We start from the raw sequence: 16,594 nt of genomic DNA on the forward strand, positions 1-16,594 counted from the left end.
TACCACCTGAGATTAGCTCTGCTAACACATTCCTGGATGCTGACAATGTCAAGTTCTTTCCTAATATTCTCTTTTTAATATGATATTGCCATTGATGCCATCTGTTCACATCTTTAATCTTTCTCAGAAATCTCATATCTGCAGTCTCTAGCCTTTGGTCAAGTGTTTTACTTCTGACCCAGCTCTCAGATCCATAAGTTAAAACTGGTTTGAACACTGTTTTGTATACAGCTAATTTAATGTTCCAACTAATTTCTCTCTTATTCCATATGAATTTATTCAATTGACTTCCCACCATACCAGCTTTGCTGATTCTGTTGTCTATTTCTATATTTAACTTACCATCTTCAGTAAAAAGCGTGCCTAAGTAGCTGAAATGTTTTGCTTGTTCCACAGGTTCTCCATTCACAACACAGTTGACATTTTCAATGATTCTGCCTATTTTCATTGTCTTTTTATTGCTGCCCTTCATACCATATCTATTACAACAGTTATTCAATTTAGTCAGAAAATCTTGCAGACTTGTAGCGGATTTATTTAGAAGTATAACATCGTCCGCATAAAGCAAAGAGCTGACATTAACATCTCCAATTTTGATATCATGTTTATTACCACTTTCCTTCATAATGTGATCCATACAGATAATGAATAACAGAGGGGATAATGTACATCCTTGTCTCACACCAGATTTAATATTAAACCATCTTCCTGTACTTCCTTCAATTCTAACTGCTGACTTACAACTCAAATAAAGACTAAGTATTGCTTGATATAATGCCCCATTGACACCACATAGCTGTAGCGTATTGAATAGCTTCTCTCTTGGCACCTTGTCATATGCCTTTTATGAATTCCTCCTGCTTAGTGGTATCACGTGGTATCAGCTGGTGATGATATTGCTGCTTGTATGGATACAAGTTTAGCACACCATGAAGGATGCAGAATGCGAGTGTTTTCACTATGAACATGATTCTTGCAGCTTCCCATGGACTGCTTATGTCGCTCATTGATTCTGCTGGTAGGGCATTCATTTGCAATACCACAGTGCTGGTATGGGCTTCAGATAATACTGGTCTGCCAGTGCAAGAACAATCTGACAAACTTCCAGTTTCCTCAACACATCGTATTAGAGGCATAGTCTGGCAGGAGTGATAGGACCTTGACCTTTCTGTATTCTTTTCTGGGTTTGAAACTTTTGTAAAGTTTCTGCCGAACAGTTCCCCACTTACATAAAACAACTTCTCTAGGAATTCATTATCCACCAGAAATGTCAGCATAACATTTCTGTACACACCAATGACTGGGAATTCACATGCATTCATTATGAGTTGACAGTGATACACCCTGCAATTTATAGGATTCTCATTTGCATGTATCTCACAAGTGAGGAATGTGGTAATATCCTCTATTGCTCAAATTTCTAACTAAAATATTTCCCCAGCCCAAAAAAAAATCCCCTCCCTATGATTCACTTTCGTGTAACCACACTCTAATATACCAATTTTCTGATTTTTATGAATTATTGAAATATTTACAAATTTATTGGACATTCTGTATATATATAAATATATATATATATATTCTTATTACACACATACAAAAAAGTTTTATCCCTTTTTAAAAACAATCACATATACGATCCTTAAATATTTCATGAAATCTTGGTTTTTAAAATTCAGTAATAATATAATACCTGCTCTATTGAACAAATAAATGAGAAATGTACATATATGTAGGTATCCCAATCTGCTTACCCAATCAACGGTAATGACATGCTAACCCAGTCAACATTGGGTTAGCATATCATCCACTCCTAGAACAGAACTATGTAATTATACATTCACTTAAACATACCTTCAACTGGCCATCAACTAAATTTCCTAAAGGATTATGATAAATAAAAGATCATAGCAAGCACCTCCTTCAAAGAAATTAAAGATGCAAATGATGTCTGGCATGTAATTTGTATGCACTGGTATGCTGGGTATGGCAATCAGGAAATTCAAGAAAGGACTACACAAATCAAAATAGTAAATAAACCATAGATTTAGAGAAATTATATCAATTTGAAAACTGGATTTTTTTTAGCCAATGACTACAACCCTTTCAAAATAAGTTACTGTATTTTCCTTTCCCATACACACCAAATCACAGCAAAACTGTTCCTATCCCTTATAATCAGTATACATCAGAAAAGATTGCTAAAGTTCTCTGAAAATATAATCTCACTACCACTTACAAACCACTCATTTAGCTATCTCTCTTTATCCATTCTCCTGTGTATAGTTTCTTGTGCCTGCAGTTTAGCCTACTTTGGAGAGACTAGTAGATTGGTTAGTACCCACTTCGAAGAACATAACAATTACATCCACAATCATCTGCATGGTAAGTCAGCTATTGGAAGACCATGCTCTGCATACTTCTTCACATAGATTAAATGGAGGACGACATCAATATTACAGGAGTTGCTATTGATCTGAGTGACTATTTTTGGAATTCAGCATCAGGTATGAAGCACTCCCCCAACTTCAACAGGTATGATTGCATTAATTTGCCCAAGGTATGGGAGTACAGTCATTTGGAGACCAAATAGCCTGACTTAACCAAATTAGCTTTATGGTTATCTGACCCATAGAGGGTCCAGTGCTAAGACATTTTTCAGTTACAATCTGAGTTGCTTCTACACGTCTAGTTGAGTGCTGTGTGCTTGTCACAGTTGTGATTTGTGCTCCAAAGATTCTGAGTAGAAAACCAGTAAAATATCAGTAAGTTCAATAAATTAGTTATTATTTATTTATTATTTTTGGTGTTGATTATACCATGAAGCACTATTATCAATAATTAGTAACAAATTCTATATGAGTACACCAGTGTACTGGGTGGATTAGAAAGACAGGAAAAAATTTTGTTAGATTATAACTGTTAGGCTATATGATAAAGCAATAGTAACAGAAGAGGATGAAACTGAAAGAAAAGGAGGAGAAGTTAATACAATGAGTCTGATTTGAAGCTGGACAGCAAATTAGTGGTGAATGATTGTAGCAAGTGTCCATAACTTTTCAGGGGGGGGGGGGAAGAGAGAGAGAGAATTACAGATAGAAAAGGATGGCATCAGTCTGAGTATCCTCTGTTGAAATTTCTATTATTATTGTTGTTATTATTTTTTTTTTTGCCACACACACACACACACACAGGAGAAACATTCAATGCTGAATCGAGCTAGGATTTTCATAGTGCAACAAGCTGTTTGGAGACAAGTACTTCAAGGGTAAGAGAAAGTTCAGCTAATTGGATAATCATGCAGCTACAAATGCTATGAGTTTATATGAGAAAAACTTACAGCTACAAGAAGTGTGGGTGTATTAATCTTGATTGAAATCTAACACATGATAAGGTGAGCAATACTCTTTTTTTTCTGTGCAAATAACAGAAAACTGGGTTTTAAAAGACTTCCTCACCTGATTGTGTGTTTCCTAAAGGATAACAGTATGGAAATCAGCATCCCATGTCTTTGAAAGTAGGGATTCAGTGCAAAGTACTGCAATCCATAAAGCTATGAAACCCTGGGTATTGAAGTTTGATGATTAAAATGCCATCCATCCTTATAAGCAGAAAATGATACACAGGAAACAACACATCCAGTAGTACAAAATGGATAACAAAGACCACAGGATGGAAGCATGTTCAACAGATCTCAGTGACAGGCTCAAACTTAAATACAGATAATAAAAAATTACAGATTAAAATTTACCTCTAAGCAACCTGGTATTTACAAATAACCTGTTCTCTAATTTAAAAGTTCCATTCATTATAAATCTTAGCTTTATAAAATATCACTTGATCATAATACCATTATCCAATGAATTTTACTTTTGATGAAATCTCTAAATGAAATTAAGAACTCTGTTAATCAAATAAAAATACAAATCACAAGTTTCTTCATTTGAAATTACAGATAATATGACATTGCTTCTTCTTCTGCATAGCTGATTTAAAATTCAGAGGTCAAAATGATTTTAACAATTTTTCCAAAGACAAATACAATATGGGAGAAATCTCAAGAGAATGTACTAAGGCCACTAGATTAAAATTAAATATTACAGAGTGCATGTATGGGTAAAAAGGAGAAGGAGAGGAGGGTGGGATAAGGAGTAAATACTGTAGTAATGAAATAAAAGATCCATGAACTAGTAAAAACGTATATTAGTACTTTCGGCAATGCTTTTCTCAAATTTTTTCTCTATCTCCTTTCCAAATCATACATATATTATTAAATTAAAATAGTAAAGAAACATATATACATATATATACACACATATATATACTAAGCTTACCCATCTGGCCACTGATGGCTAAAAAATATAAGTACACAGGTATCAAAACTGCGGAACTAAATTTTTGATAGTAAAGATTAAAGCTAGAATTAAATCAATATATAGGAGTGATAAATTGCATATCAGAAGCACTTTGTGCCTGGATCTGACAGCAAAGGTGCCTTCCATTGGGATATAATCTTAAAATCTTCAGATTCAAGAAATATTGTGATTTAAAAAAAACATTCTGTTTATGGAAAACAACTCTTGAAAAATTTTTTTCAGAAAAATTCCGGATGTATAATCAGTTATGTGATAATGGAAAATATTAGTTGATACCCAGAGCCCTGCATATCCACGGATATATACCTGAGAAATGTTAAGACATTTCTCAGGTATATATCACAAACATCTTACAGATACATCTACAAAGTGATAGCAGATCAATGACTTTTGAAAATGGAGAGATTGACAGTCTAAATATAGGAATACTGCAGTAAGTATAAACCCCAATGTTACATTAAGTGAATAAATTTAAAGATTAGAATTTCAGATAGTAAAGACAGTACTGACAACATCTAAACCATCCCTCCACCCCCGCCCCCCAACTTTCAACTAAACGAATTTACTACTTTTCATTTTAACATTTAAGAGTCATAAGATAAAATCATTTCTCCCCTCCCTGTAATGTGATGCAATGCTGTTTTCAAATACACATATTCATGATTAAGTCAAATATGTTAATCTGATTCTCAGCCCTAATTAAATGTGAAAACAGAATTTATTCATTCGAGTAGGGAAAACTCTATGGAAATGCAGGGTTAAAAAAAATGATGAAATGAAATTATTCATTATTAGTTTTAATGGAATAAAAACAGCACAAATAATTAATTTAACACATGTTTAATCAATCCTATATTTCATCTCAGTCACTGCGAGATCATCAGCGAAACAGTATTAAAATAATAAAAACACGCACCACAATGCACAAAACAACAGGGGAAAAAAATAAAAAAAATAGACCAAAAGCCTGAAGTCCTACGAGGGGTGACTGCTACGGGTACTGTAAGCTAGCTTTAGCTGTTGGGCAGGAAGCCTAAGGATTAGTTTCCCAAATCATGAGAAATTTAAGAAAACTATATTTATTGAAATTTAAAATCTGCTACTGATTCTAAAAAATGTCTTTCAAATTTGTATTTGTTGTGGTGAAGCATAGTAGTTTCTTCCATTTGATTCTCTGCAAGATATCCAAGGTCATGTATGGTTAGTTGGATATTTGCATATTTTCCAGTTTAACCGCAATACGATAAGTTGCAAGAACAAGGAACCCTATAAACGACAGCAACAGAAAGTAGAAATTTCTTGGAAGAGCAGATGAGGGCAGGCGGCTTCAGATGAGATTTAAATGAAGTGCAGAGATTGAGACTGGAGGAACAATTAATTTGTCCATTGTTTTAGCATTGTAACCATTTGGAGGTCTGGCAAATAATGAAGAGTTCAGAAGTAAGTTCAGCATGGGTAGAACAGAGATTAGAGGCTCTATTAATGAGGCTTTGATAACACCATATTGAGGGGGGGGGGTGATGGGAAACTGTGTATTTACCTAACAGCATGTGTTTGTGTTGGTTTTCTGAAAACATAGAAAGAAAGGGTGCCACTGGGAAGATGTGATTAAAGTAAAAGAAAAGGCAGGCTATTATTATTTGCGCTTTCTATAGTGAACTGGATTTTATGGTGCTATCTAATGAGATGGAGAAGGAAGGGAGAGAGTCCACAGCAGTGCCATGGTCTCTCCCCTCTTTAGCCAATTATGATATAGAGAATTTTGAAAGACATGCTCTTGATATTGTTATTTTCAAATCTTCTATCTGGCTAAGTTATACTACTGATGTGTTCTTTATTTGCCACATGTGGCTCAGATGCATTACACTCCCTCCTTCATCTCAATAGACAGCACCCAAGAATCCAGTACAACAAATTAATCATTTCTCCCATCTCCTCACTTCCCTCTCAACATGCTGACTATAGTAATGCCATCATTGTTCCTTATATCCAGGGCAACTCAGAAAATATAACTAGAACTCTAAAAAAAAAAATAAATAAAAAAAAAGTACAATCTTACACTGCATTTAAACCTCATCCAAAGCTGACTGCCCTCATCTGCTCTCCTAAAGAACCCCTACCTCCCCTCTCTCTGTTCTAGACGTTTATAGGGTTCCTTGTTCTTGCAACTTATATTATATCAAACTGGTACCTTGGGGGTGCTTAAGGGTCAAAGCTGTATAACTGAGAGGAGACCTCCACATAGCCTTTAAAGGAATGCGGAGAACCGACCAGGGCTTCTGACCTAATGTCCAATCCTCACCTTCTCGTGGTGCACCCTGTTGGGTATCTACTTTGATACTGAACGAACGAGGATGGGCTGGCAATTTGGGATTTAGCCGACCAAATTGTATTCTTATTGGTTAAACCAAAATAAAAAAAAAAAATGATGGTACAACATGACAAAATTTCATGCCGGCTGGGGCGTCGCCCGGTTAAACAAGGCCCCCGTTGTTTTCGCCAGGGAACCAGGGCGAACAACGAAAAGTCAGCTACTGGAACAAATCTGAAAACAAACCCCAACTCAACATCACCAGAGTTAAAGATTGGTACTATCAACGTAAGAAGCCTGAATGGCAAAGAAATGGAGCTAGCTGAGGAATTAGATAAGTACCAGATCGACATAATAGGGGTGACTGAAACAAAAAAGACCAAAACTGGTGAGATCTTTCTGAGCAATAAATACAAAATGTTATATTCAGGCAATAACAATCAAGGAAAAGAAGGAGTAGCCATAGTATTCAACACAAAATACGAGGCTAATCTTCTTGAATGGCAGTCAGTCTCAAGTAGAGTAATGTGGGCAAATATGAGAATGGGGAACTGGACAATGAGACTTATTTGTGCCTATGGTCCCACAGAAGGTTCTACTAAGGTAGAAGTGGAGGAATTTTTTGAGGCTTTAGAAAAAGCAACTGACACAATGAAAAAGGAAAAGTTGGTCCTTGTTGGGGATCTAAATAGTAGAGTAGGAAATGATTGTGAGACATACAAAAAAATATTTTGGGAAAATATGGAGAAAAGAGCAAAGCTAATAATAATGGCAAATATCTGTTGGATTTCTGCTCAGGACATGGACTGGTTATTACTAACACCATGTTCCAACATAAAAATGTGCACAAATTCACATGGAGAGAAGAGGCAAGGAATAAGAAAAGTCTCATTGACTATGTTATTGTTGATAGTGATGTTTTCTCCCTGGTGCAGGACACCAGAGTGTACAGAGGATTTGAAATTGGAAGTGATCACTATTTAGTCTTGAGCAGGATAAAATTGAATTTCATATTGAAAAGAATACCATGTAAGAAAGTTTTAAAGCGAATAAAAGTTGAGCAGCTCTCAGATGTAAACTGTAGACTAAAATACAGAAATATTATTGAAAAGAAAATGAAAGAGTTTGAGAACAGGAATCAAACCTTGGAGATTCAGTGGCAAACTCTGAAGGAAACATTGATTGATTCTGCCAGAGAGGCATGTGGTGAGGTTGTGTGCAAAGATAAAAAAATCAGAACTCCCTGGTGGACACAGGAAGTTAAAGAGGCAGTGAAGGAAAAGAAGAAAGCATATCAAAAGTTCCTGGCAAATAAGTCAGCTTTTACTCTTACAGAATACAGAGACAAATGTAAGAAAGCTAAACAGTGTGTAAAACTAGCTAAACAAAAGTCATGGGAGGACTTTGGCAAGAATATAGAAAATAAATATCAAGAAGGTGGCAAAATATTCTGGAGGTTGTTGAAGAAGCTTAGGAATGGAGGAAAGAGTGCTGTAAAAGGAATTAGAGATGATAAAGGTGAAATGAAAACAGGAGAAAAAGATATCCTTGAAGTATGGAGTAATTAGTTTGAAAAACTGCTAAATGAAACAAGCAGTGATGACAGCACAGTAGTAAAAAAAAACACTGACCAGGCATGCAGTCAGGAATACATATCCATACTTGAAGTAGAAAAAGCCATCAAAGGCTTGAAATGTGGAAAGGCAGCAGGAGTAGATGATATTCGACCAGAAATGCTGAAGTATGGTGGTATAAGAGTCTTACAGTGGCTGCACTGCATAGTTCAGAAAGCCTGGACAGAGGGACGAATTCCCGATGATTGGAGTAGAGCTCTCATAATACCCATATATAAAAAGGGAAATAAAATTTTACTGAATGTGAGAATTACAGAGGTATTTCCCTACTGAGTGTTCCTGGCAAGATCTATGCAAGTATACTTGAGAAACGGTTGAGAAGAATTGTGGAAGAAAAGCTTGGTGAAGAACAAGCTGGATTCAGGCCAAATAGAGGCTGTCAGGATCAGATCTTCACTTTACGACAAATAGTCGAGAAAGCATGGGAATATAACAAAGATCTGTATTTAAGTTTTGTCGATTTGGAAAAGGCATATGACAAGGTGCCAAGAGAGAAGCTATTCAATATGCTGCAGTTATATGGTGTCAATGGGGCATTATATCAAGCAATACTTAGTCTTTATTTGAGTTGTGAGTCAGCAGTTAGAATTGAAGGAAGTACAGGAAGATGGTTTAATGTTAAATCTGGTGTGAGACAAGGATGTACATTATCCCCTCTGTTATTCATTATCTATATGGATCACATTATGAAGGAATGTGGTATTAAACCTGATATCAAAATTGGAGATGTTAATGTCAGCTCTTTGCTTTATGCGAATGATGTTATACTTCTAAATAAATCCGCTACAAGTCTGCAAGATTCTCTGACTAAATTGAATCGCTGTTGTAATAGATATGGTATGAAGGTCAGCAATAAAAAGACAAAGACAATGAAAATAGGCAGAATCATTGAAAATGTCAACTGTGTTGTGAATGGAGAACCTGTGGAACAAGTAAAACATTTCAGCTACTCAGGTACAATTTTTACTGAAGATGGTAAACTAAATATAGAAATAGATAACAGAATCAGCAAAGCTGGTATCGTGGGAAGTCAATTGAATAAATTCATATGGAATAAGAAAGAAATTAGTCGGAACACTAAATTAGCTGTATACAAGACTGTGTTCAAACCAATTTTAACTTATGGATCTGAGAGCTGGGTCAGAAGTAAAACACTTGACCAAAGACTAGAGACCGCAGATATGAGAGTCCTGAGAAAGATTAGAGGCGTGAACAGATGGCATCAATGGCAATATCATATTAAAAATGAGGATATTAGGAAAGAACTTGACATTGTCAGCATCCAGGAATGCGTTAGCAGAGCTAATCTCAGGTGGTATGGTCACCTAAACAGAATGGGCGAGGAAAGATTAGCAAAACAAGTGTTCTCTGCCAGGTTGGCAGGAAAACGACCCAGAGGAAGACCAAGATATAGGTGGATTGATACGGTACAAAGTGGCTTAGACGATAGAAATATAAGATCTGATAATGTTGGAGTCTTGACAAGTAACAGACTGATTTGGAGGAAAATTGTAGATAGGAAGTTAGTAATGATGTAATTTTTTCATGTAGTACTGTCATATCCTGTACACCCCTTGAGGGTACATGGCAGGAATTTGATGATGATGAGTGGTACCTTGGTATTTTTTTAGAATCAGCAGCAGATTTAAAGCACCAATCTAATCTTAATAAATATGGTTGTACTAAACTTCTCAAGATTTGGGGCGTTTTCAGTCAAATCTTTTCCACTTATTGTTTTGTGCATTTTTGTGTGTGTGTTTTTACAATTTTAATACTGTTTCTCTGACAATGTCTCAGTGACTGAGATGAAAGAAAGAATTGATGAAATGTGTGTTTAATTATTTGTGCTGTTTTTATTCCTTATTTTATTTTTTATTTTATTCCATTAAATCTTATAAAGAATTTCAACCAGCACACAAGTCTAAATAGTTTAAACGGAATGATCTTAGGCCAATTCATACCTTCAGTATTGTCAGAACTAGGCACAAGTCTTAAATTTTCATGATTTTTATTATTTTAATTACTTACCACAGTAATCAATAGTTTATCAAACCAAGCAAGTTTCAGTTCAGCATTGGGCCATACATCAGGTTTCAAAGCTGTTTTGAGCAAAGCCACACATCTGCGAGACAGAAGTTCCCCAGGAGAACCTACAGTAGTGGATGCTTCATTTACCTGAAATGCAGAATAAAACAAACAGATCAATAAATTCAAGCAAAGGTACTTTTATAAATACTATACGATTTTTTAAATAACGGAATTTGTTTTCATAATAAATATAAAAAATTTAAATAACCCACAATTTTGACAACCATACCATATGGCATTGTCAGGATTACTAGTTAACATGAAATGCAAATAAGATAGCTATACAATGACAATAAAAACTCTGAACTATACAAATAAATAATCAGTTAACGTTTTTTATTCCCTTATATGAAGTAGGTGAGGCCTTTTAACCCTATCTAGCTTTTGGAGACTGAATGGGCAGTTCTACTTCCACTGGTAGCCAATCAGAAATAGCTGGCCCAAGACTCACTAATTATTAGTGGTGACCAATGAAGAGATAGGCAAACAAATGTTGCCATCTCTTGGTAACCCAAACAAGATATTTTATTGTCTGAAGTAATGTGGGTTCTATGGTCGATTTTCTTGAGTTTATTGGATGAAAAACCCACTTGCCCATGCAAGAGACAGACTAACTCAGGAACCAGTTGACGAATGGCTAAAAAAAGTTCCTCCAGTCAGTAACTAGTCTTTCTTCTGGTGGTCTAGCGTAGAGGATGCAAGTACCACTTCCAGTAAGGTACACACGCTCTGTTAACCATTCAAATTATGGAAAACTCAAATATAGTGTTACAAATGCTACATTTGTCATTTAAAATAATACTGCTTTCTTTTGATTTTTAGAATAACTAATATCTGAGTATTACAGGATCTGACAAATGACATCCAGATGTGGGGAAATCAATTCTATATTCCTGTTAAGGATTCCATTTAAGTGAATAACTTCACCTACTTCTTTAAAATGACATGTATTTTCCAAAAGTATGGCATTGTAACCATATTTTATTGTGTGGATGAGATATGCAGTTAAGCCTGAATTCTCATTTCTGATGATGTTCACCTTCCTCTAGTGTGATAATTTGTCTCTGTATGACTAATGTTAAGCTTTATGAGGAACCAAGAATTTTATAAACTAAATTTTTTTTAAAGTTATCTTTTTTGAGACCTGAAGAGGATATAAGTTTTTGAAGCAGAATATACCACCAAGTTATGGAGGGAAGGCAAATAATAATCTCTATATGTAACAGTTTGTAAGCTGCTATTTTGATATAACATTAAATGAGATGTATATGTATCACTTCTTTTTTATTATCATCTTTAAGATTATGATCAGATATTTCAGATTAATAATGATGCCAAGAGTAGAAGGATTTTTTAATGCATTTGTAGAAATATATCATAATTTATTTTTTTTGTTGTTAATTAAACCATTTAAAAAATTATATTTTATTAATCCTTTAAAATTCCACTGTAAATTTTATTTTCTGATTATGTGAGTTGAAGACCAAGAAAATCAGCAAAAATTGATTTTTTCCACAGAGAGAAAGAGAGAAGAATTACACATACATATCCACTATCTCCATTTTTATCTTTTGAAATAGAAAAGTCAGGTTTATAACAATAATATGCCTTAATAAACAATACACTGATAGATATTCTGTGGAGTGTGCGGCAAGATTTGAAGAATAACTATCCCAAACAAAGTTATCATGGATGACACATTCATCAACTGTAAATACTATCTCAATAACTATATTCATCACTTTAGCTTGTGCTAGCAAAATATAAAATTTACAATGGAAACAGTAATAAATTCCTGAAATTTCTGTTGGTAGGATGTTTAACTCAATAAAATATGAAAATGGTATACTTCTAAAAGTCTATCATAAACTCATACAGGCCATCCTCTATACTGACCAACACAAAAATGTGGTTATTGAGTCATGTTGTGTAATCGTTTCTGGTATGTACTTTCATGGGGTATACAGAATACTATGAGTGTAATATATAATTACGCTCCCATTATTATTTCTATATTTCCATAAACAATTTTCTTCCAAATATATCTGTTATTTCTCAGGTTTCTAATACTCTTAAGATAATATATGCCAGTCTTCTAATGCACTACTAACTGCATCAATCCACAACATTTTTTTCTTTCTTTTTTTTTTTTTGAATAATCAAACATCTTATTGTACTAACTTTCCCTTCCCTTACATCTCTTACACATTCTTGAATCCTACTAATGACAACTTCATAATATTTCAATTTTAACATATTCTGTAGATCACATTTCTTCATTTCCAATATTTACTGGAACTCACAAATGTGATTTGTAGATGATCAACTGTTTTATTTCGAGCCCAACTCTCAGATCGAGAAGTTAAAACTAGTTTGAACATTGTCTTTATACTGCTAGTTTAGTGTGATGAATAATTTCACTCTTATTCCATACAAATCAATTTGATTAACTCCCCACCACAAAATTTTTGCTCATTCTGTTATCTATTTAATTAGCTATTTTCATAAAAATTGTATCCAAATAACTGAAGGATTTTACTTGTTTTATACATTCTCCACTGACTTTTACAAGGTATTTGATAAGATCTAGCATAAAGGCCTCAGAAAATTGCCATTATATGGGTGGTCTCTTCCAGATCATTTGTTGATGTAACTGTAGATGGTATCTTCACATTTTGTCTTCAGATTTCAATACTATCTAATACAGGTGTTTCTCGGGGCATTCTTATATCACCCATCATCTCCTCATATACATAAATTAGTATCTCTTTTGACAACCCATATTTAGGGCGTACTGATCATAGCACTTTCCATTCCTCTAGCTAATCAGACAAACCTAATTAAAAATTCTCAAACTTCAATATTTCATCTTTGTAAAGTAACCATATCCAGGGTTCACTAATGATAGCATTTTTCTCTAACATTTCCTCTCCTCTAACACTACAATCCTTGCTCAAAAATCTCAAGTGTCAATATTTTCATCTCTCTTAAAGTAACCTGTGTCCTAAATACAGATCTACATATCATCTTTCAATGAGATGATGACGACGACAACCAAGTTAACTTCAATGCCTCCAAAAAAATTTGTCTCTCTCTCTCACACACACACACACACACACAAAAAAAAAACTTTAATTTTTCTACCCTAAGCTCAATAATAGTCAAGCCCACACACACACACACACACACACACACACTCTCTCTCTCTCTTCCTGACACAAAACCATCCTTTCCATATCATACTCAAAAACTTGGCACTCTTTTTTTTACTTAAGACTACTTTTTTTTAATACTACATTTTAACTTTCTAATAACCCTGTACAAATCCAAAATCTATTCTACTTTCACATTTGGAGTGATACACCAAAATCTTCTCTAAAAGTTCCTGATACTGTCAAAAAGAGGCCTGATATGCTAAGTGATGACCCCCCCCCCCCCACAATTCTCTGCCTGTTCTTCAGTAGTCAGTTCAAGTAGACTTGTCATGGGCAATGTTCAGCAGAAATGGTATGCGTTATTTTCCCCATTTCTGCTAAACTCACCTTTAACATGAGCAGCATCTACCCAACATTCATTTACAGTTCAACTGCTAACTCATCAAACCTGATGTTTCCACTCCTCTTTTATTTCATCTAAATGTATTCTCTGGTACAGTCTTCTCTATAAAGTATTCCTAAAGACTACAATCTCCAGCTCTTCAAAAAAGAAGATCACAGATTTCTTCTTTCTTAATCCCTGCCCCCACACACACAGATTAATTAGCATTAATGAACTATATTTTGCATTCCTGTAGCATTTTTTGTGTATGGGGGATTATTCTTCCCAGTTCCCTACATTAAGTATTTTTCCATAGGTTAATAATTTAATGAGATTTGCTCCCATGGAATTCTTAATAGGAATCACAGATTAATTTTCACCACCATAGTGAAGAAATTATTTCTTGTAATAGAGTTGATTCTTGCAATAGCAAATATATAATATAATGAATTTTAATGCACTATAACAAACCATCGAAAAGTCTCAATACCCACAGCATCAATGCTATGTTAAATTAAATTTACTATAGCATATGACACACTAAGCTACTGCTTGAATCCCTATCAGTTTACTGATAGTGAGAGCCAAATGCACTTCAGACTTTAAACCACTGGAAAGTAATAACTGATGGGAAATGCTATATTTGAAAAACAAGATCTGGATTTTTCATAGTTTTTATCATTAATGGCTTATATTGTATCGTATAGATATCTTTTTATTTAATGTTAACCAGTAACCCCAAGAGAGATACCAAATGGTAGTGTTGTTCGTTATTCTTTTTTTTTTTTTTTTGTGTTCATTACGACAATAAACCCAGTTACTGATTAAAAAAAAAAACAGGTAACCCTCGTATAACATGGATATTAGGTGCCATAGAAATGCCATGCTATATAAATCGCGTTATGCGAGACTCACATCACATAGAAAAAGTAGGGTTATATTCCGAAATTGGTTTCTTTTTATTATATAAACAATGACATATCCAACAAAAAAATATTTTTATTTAATTCAGGTAATTCATGTAAGTTAAGAAAACAAACTGTGAAACAAATACATACATACGTACAAACTTATAAAAATTACAATTGTATGTGCAAACTTCACTGCACATAACGCATAAATGTTTTAGGCAAAATAAAATAAAGTGCATATTTTAATCGTCATCACTGTCTTCAAAAATAACATTTCGTAGATGTTCTTTATTTACAAGTGGCCGGACGTCTTCATCACTTGAAATCTCTTGGACAAAATTTGTGTAATTTTCATTTCATACTTCGGCTGGTTTAGTCATCAAGAAGTCAGTAATAAGATCTTGCTTAGTACTATGCTGTAATTTTTTTTATTAAGTTCATAATATGGAGCGAAACAAATATCCAATTGTCTCGGGAATTTTCTGGAATTGATCACTCCAATGAGGGATCATTATATGTAAAATAACTTCCTAACTTTCTTAGTAAGTCCAATCCTTCTGCTAATTTCTTTAAACTGAATTCTTTAACAGATTCATCACAATCAGAATCTTCAGCAGAACATTCCCCACCATTTGGTTCGGGATCATTTATTAATTGTACCAGTTCCTCCTCATTTAAATCTGTTTCTCCAATTAATTCACTAATTTCGCGTTTTTAATTATATTGCAAAAACCCTCTCCACCAAAAATCTGTGCGACGTTTATTATACGACTTAGCTCGGGCATCCACTGGAGGTACAAAATTTTGTTCCAGAACTGCCTCAGGCTAGTTTTTCAAGCAAGCATTCAGTGTAGAGGGTTGTAATTCCTTAATGGACAGAGAAATAATTTTCACACAATTCAATATTGAAAACTCTTTCCATGCTTCAGGCAGTGTCATGTTTGGATTAGATTCCATTTTTTCCAAAATTAATTGGAATGTTCGATGAATATAATATGACTTAAATGTTGACATTATTTGATATTCGTGTTGATATTCTTATTTTGTGTGTGTGTAAATTTCTACATCAGGTACAAAACATTTCCAAATTTTCAAACATACTAGCTGTAACCCATGACTTTTTGCTGCCCCAATAAACAGGTAGGGTGTATTTGTTGAGCCATTTCATAGGAAAATTTTAATTTTCTCTTCGAGAGAAATGGAGTTTCTTTTTAATGTTTTTTTTTTCCTTCGTTGCAGTTTTAGTGGCCATTATTAGAAAAATAATTTTTTTTTCAAAAAAATAGCATTACATTAATTATGTAACTCAGTAGAAAATAAAGTGCTCAGCTTGAGATTAACACGCTTTTGATTTTTAATGTGCTTTCCTGGCAGAAAACGAAGACAGTTTTCAACAATAAATACTTTATATGATAAACAACTGACATACATGCGTGCTGAAGGATATTTCCCTAATATAAATAAATTCGCTACTTATAACTACATTCGCAATATAGGCATACACAAAAAGATAAAGGGTGACTACAATTTGTAGACTGTGTTATATCGAAACGACGTTGTATCCGCGATGAAGGGTTACTACAATTTGTAGACCGAGTTATATCGAAACCATGTTGTATCGCATTATATGAGGGTTTCCTGTAATTTGATATTTGACAATTGAAAAAAAAAATTAAATAATTAAATTTCAATTAAAGTACTTGGATAGAAGAAAGAATGCAAGTCAATTACTCTGAA

General features: G+C 34.1%; 1 protein-coding gene across 1 annotated transcript in view; it reads right to left on the reverse strand.

Annotated features, from left to right (window-relative positions):
* The window catches only part of Nipped-A (Transcription-associated protein Nipped-A), a 936,100-nt gene that overhangs the window by 363,519 nt on the left and 555,987 nt on the right, over positions 1-16,594 (reverse strand). Inside the window, exon 40 of the mRNA XM_090393977.1 lies at positions 10,350-10,496. Within this exon, the coding sequence (XP_090250103.1) occupies positions 10,350-10,496 (147 nt within the window). The remainder of the gene's footprint in view (positions 1-10,349; positions 10,497-16,594) is intronic.

This window comes from Typopeltis vanoorti, chromosome 6, assembly GCF_054136105.1.
Source record: "Typopeltis vanoorti isolate ZY-2024b chromosome 6, IOZ_Tvanoo_1.0, whole genome shotgun sequence".
Lineage (NCBI taxonomy): Eukaryota > Metazoa > Arthropoda > Arachnida > Uropygi > Thelyphonidae > Typopeltis > Typopeltis vanoorti.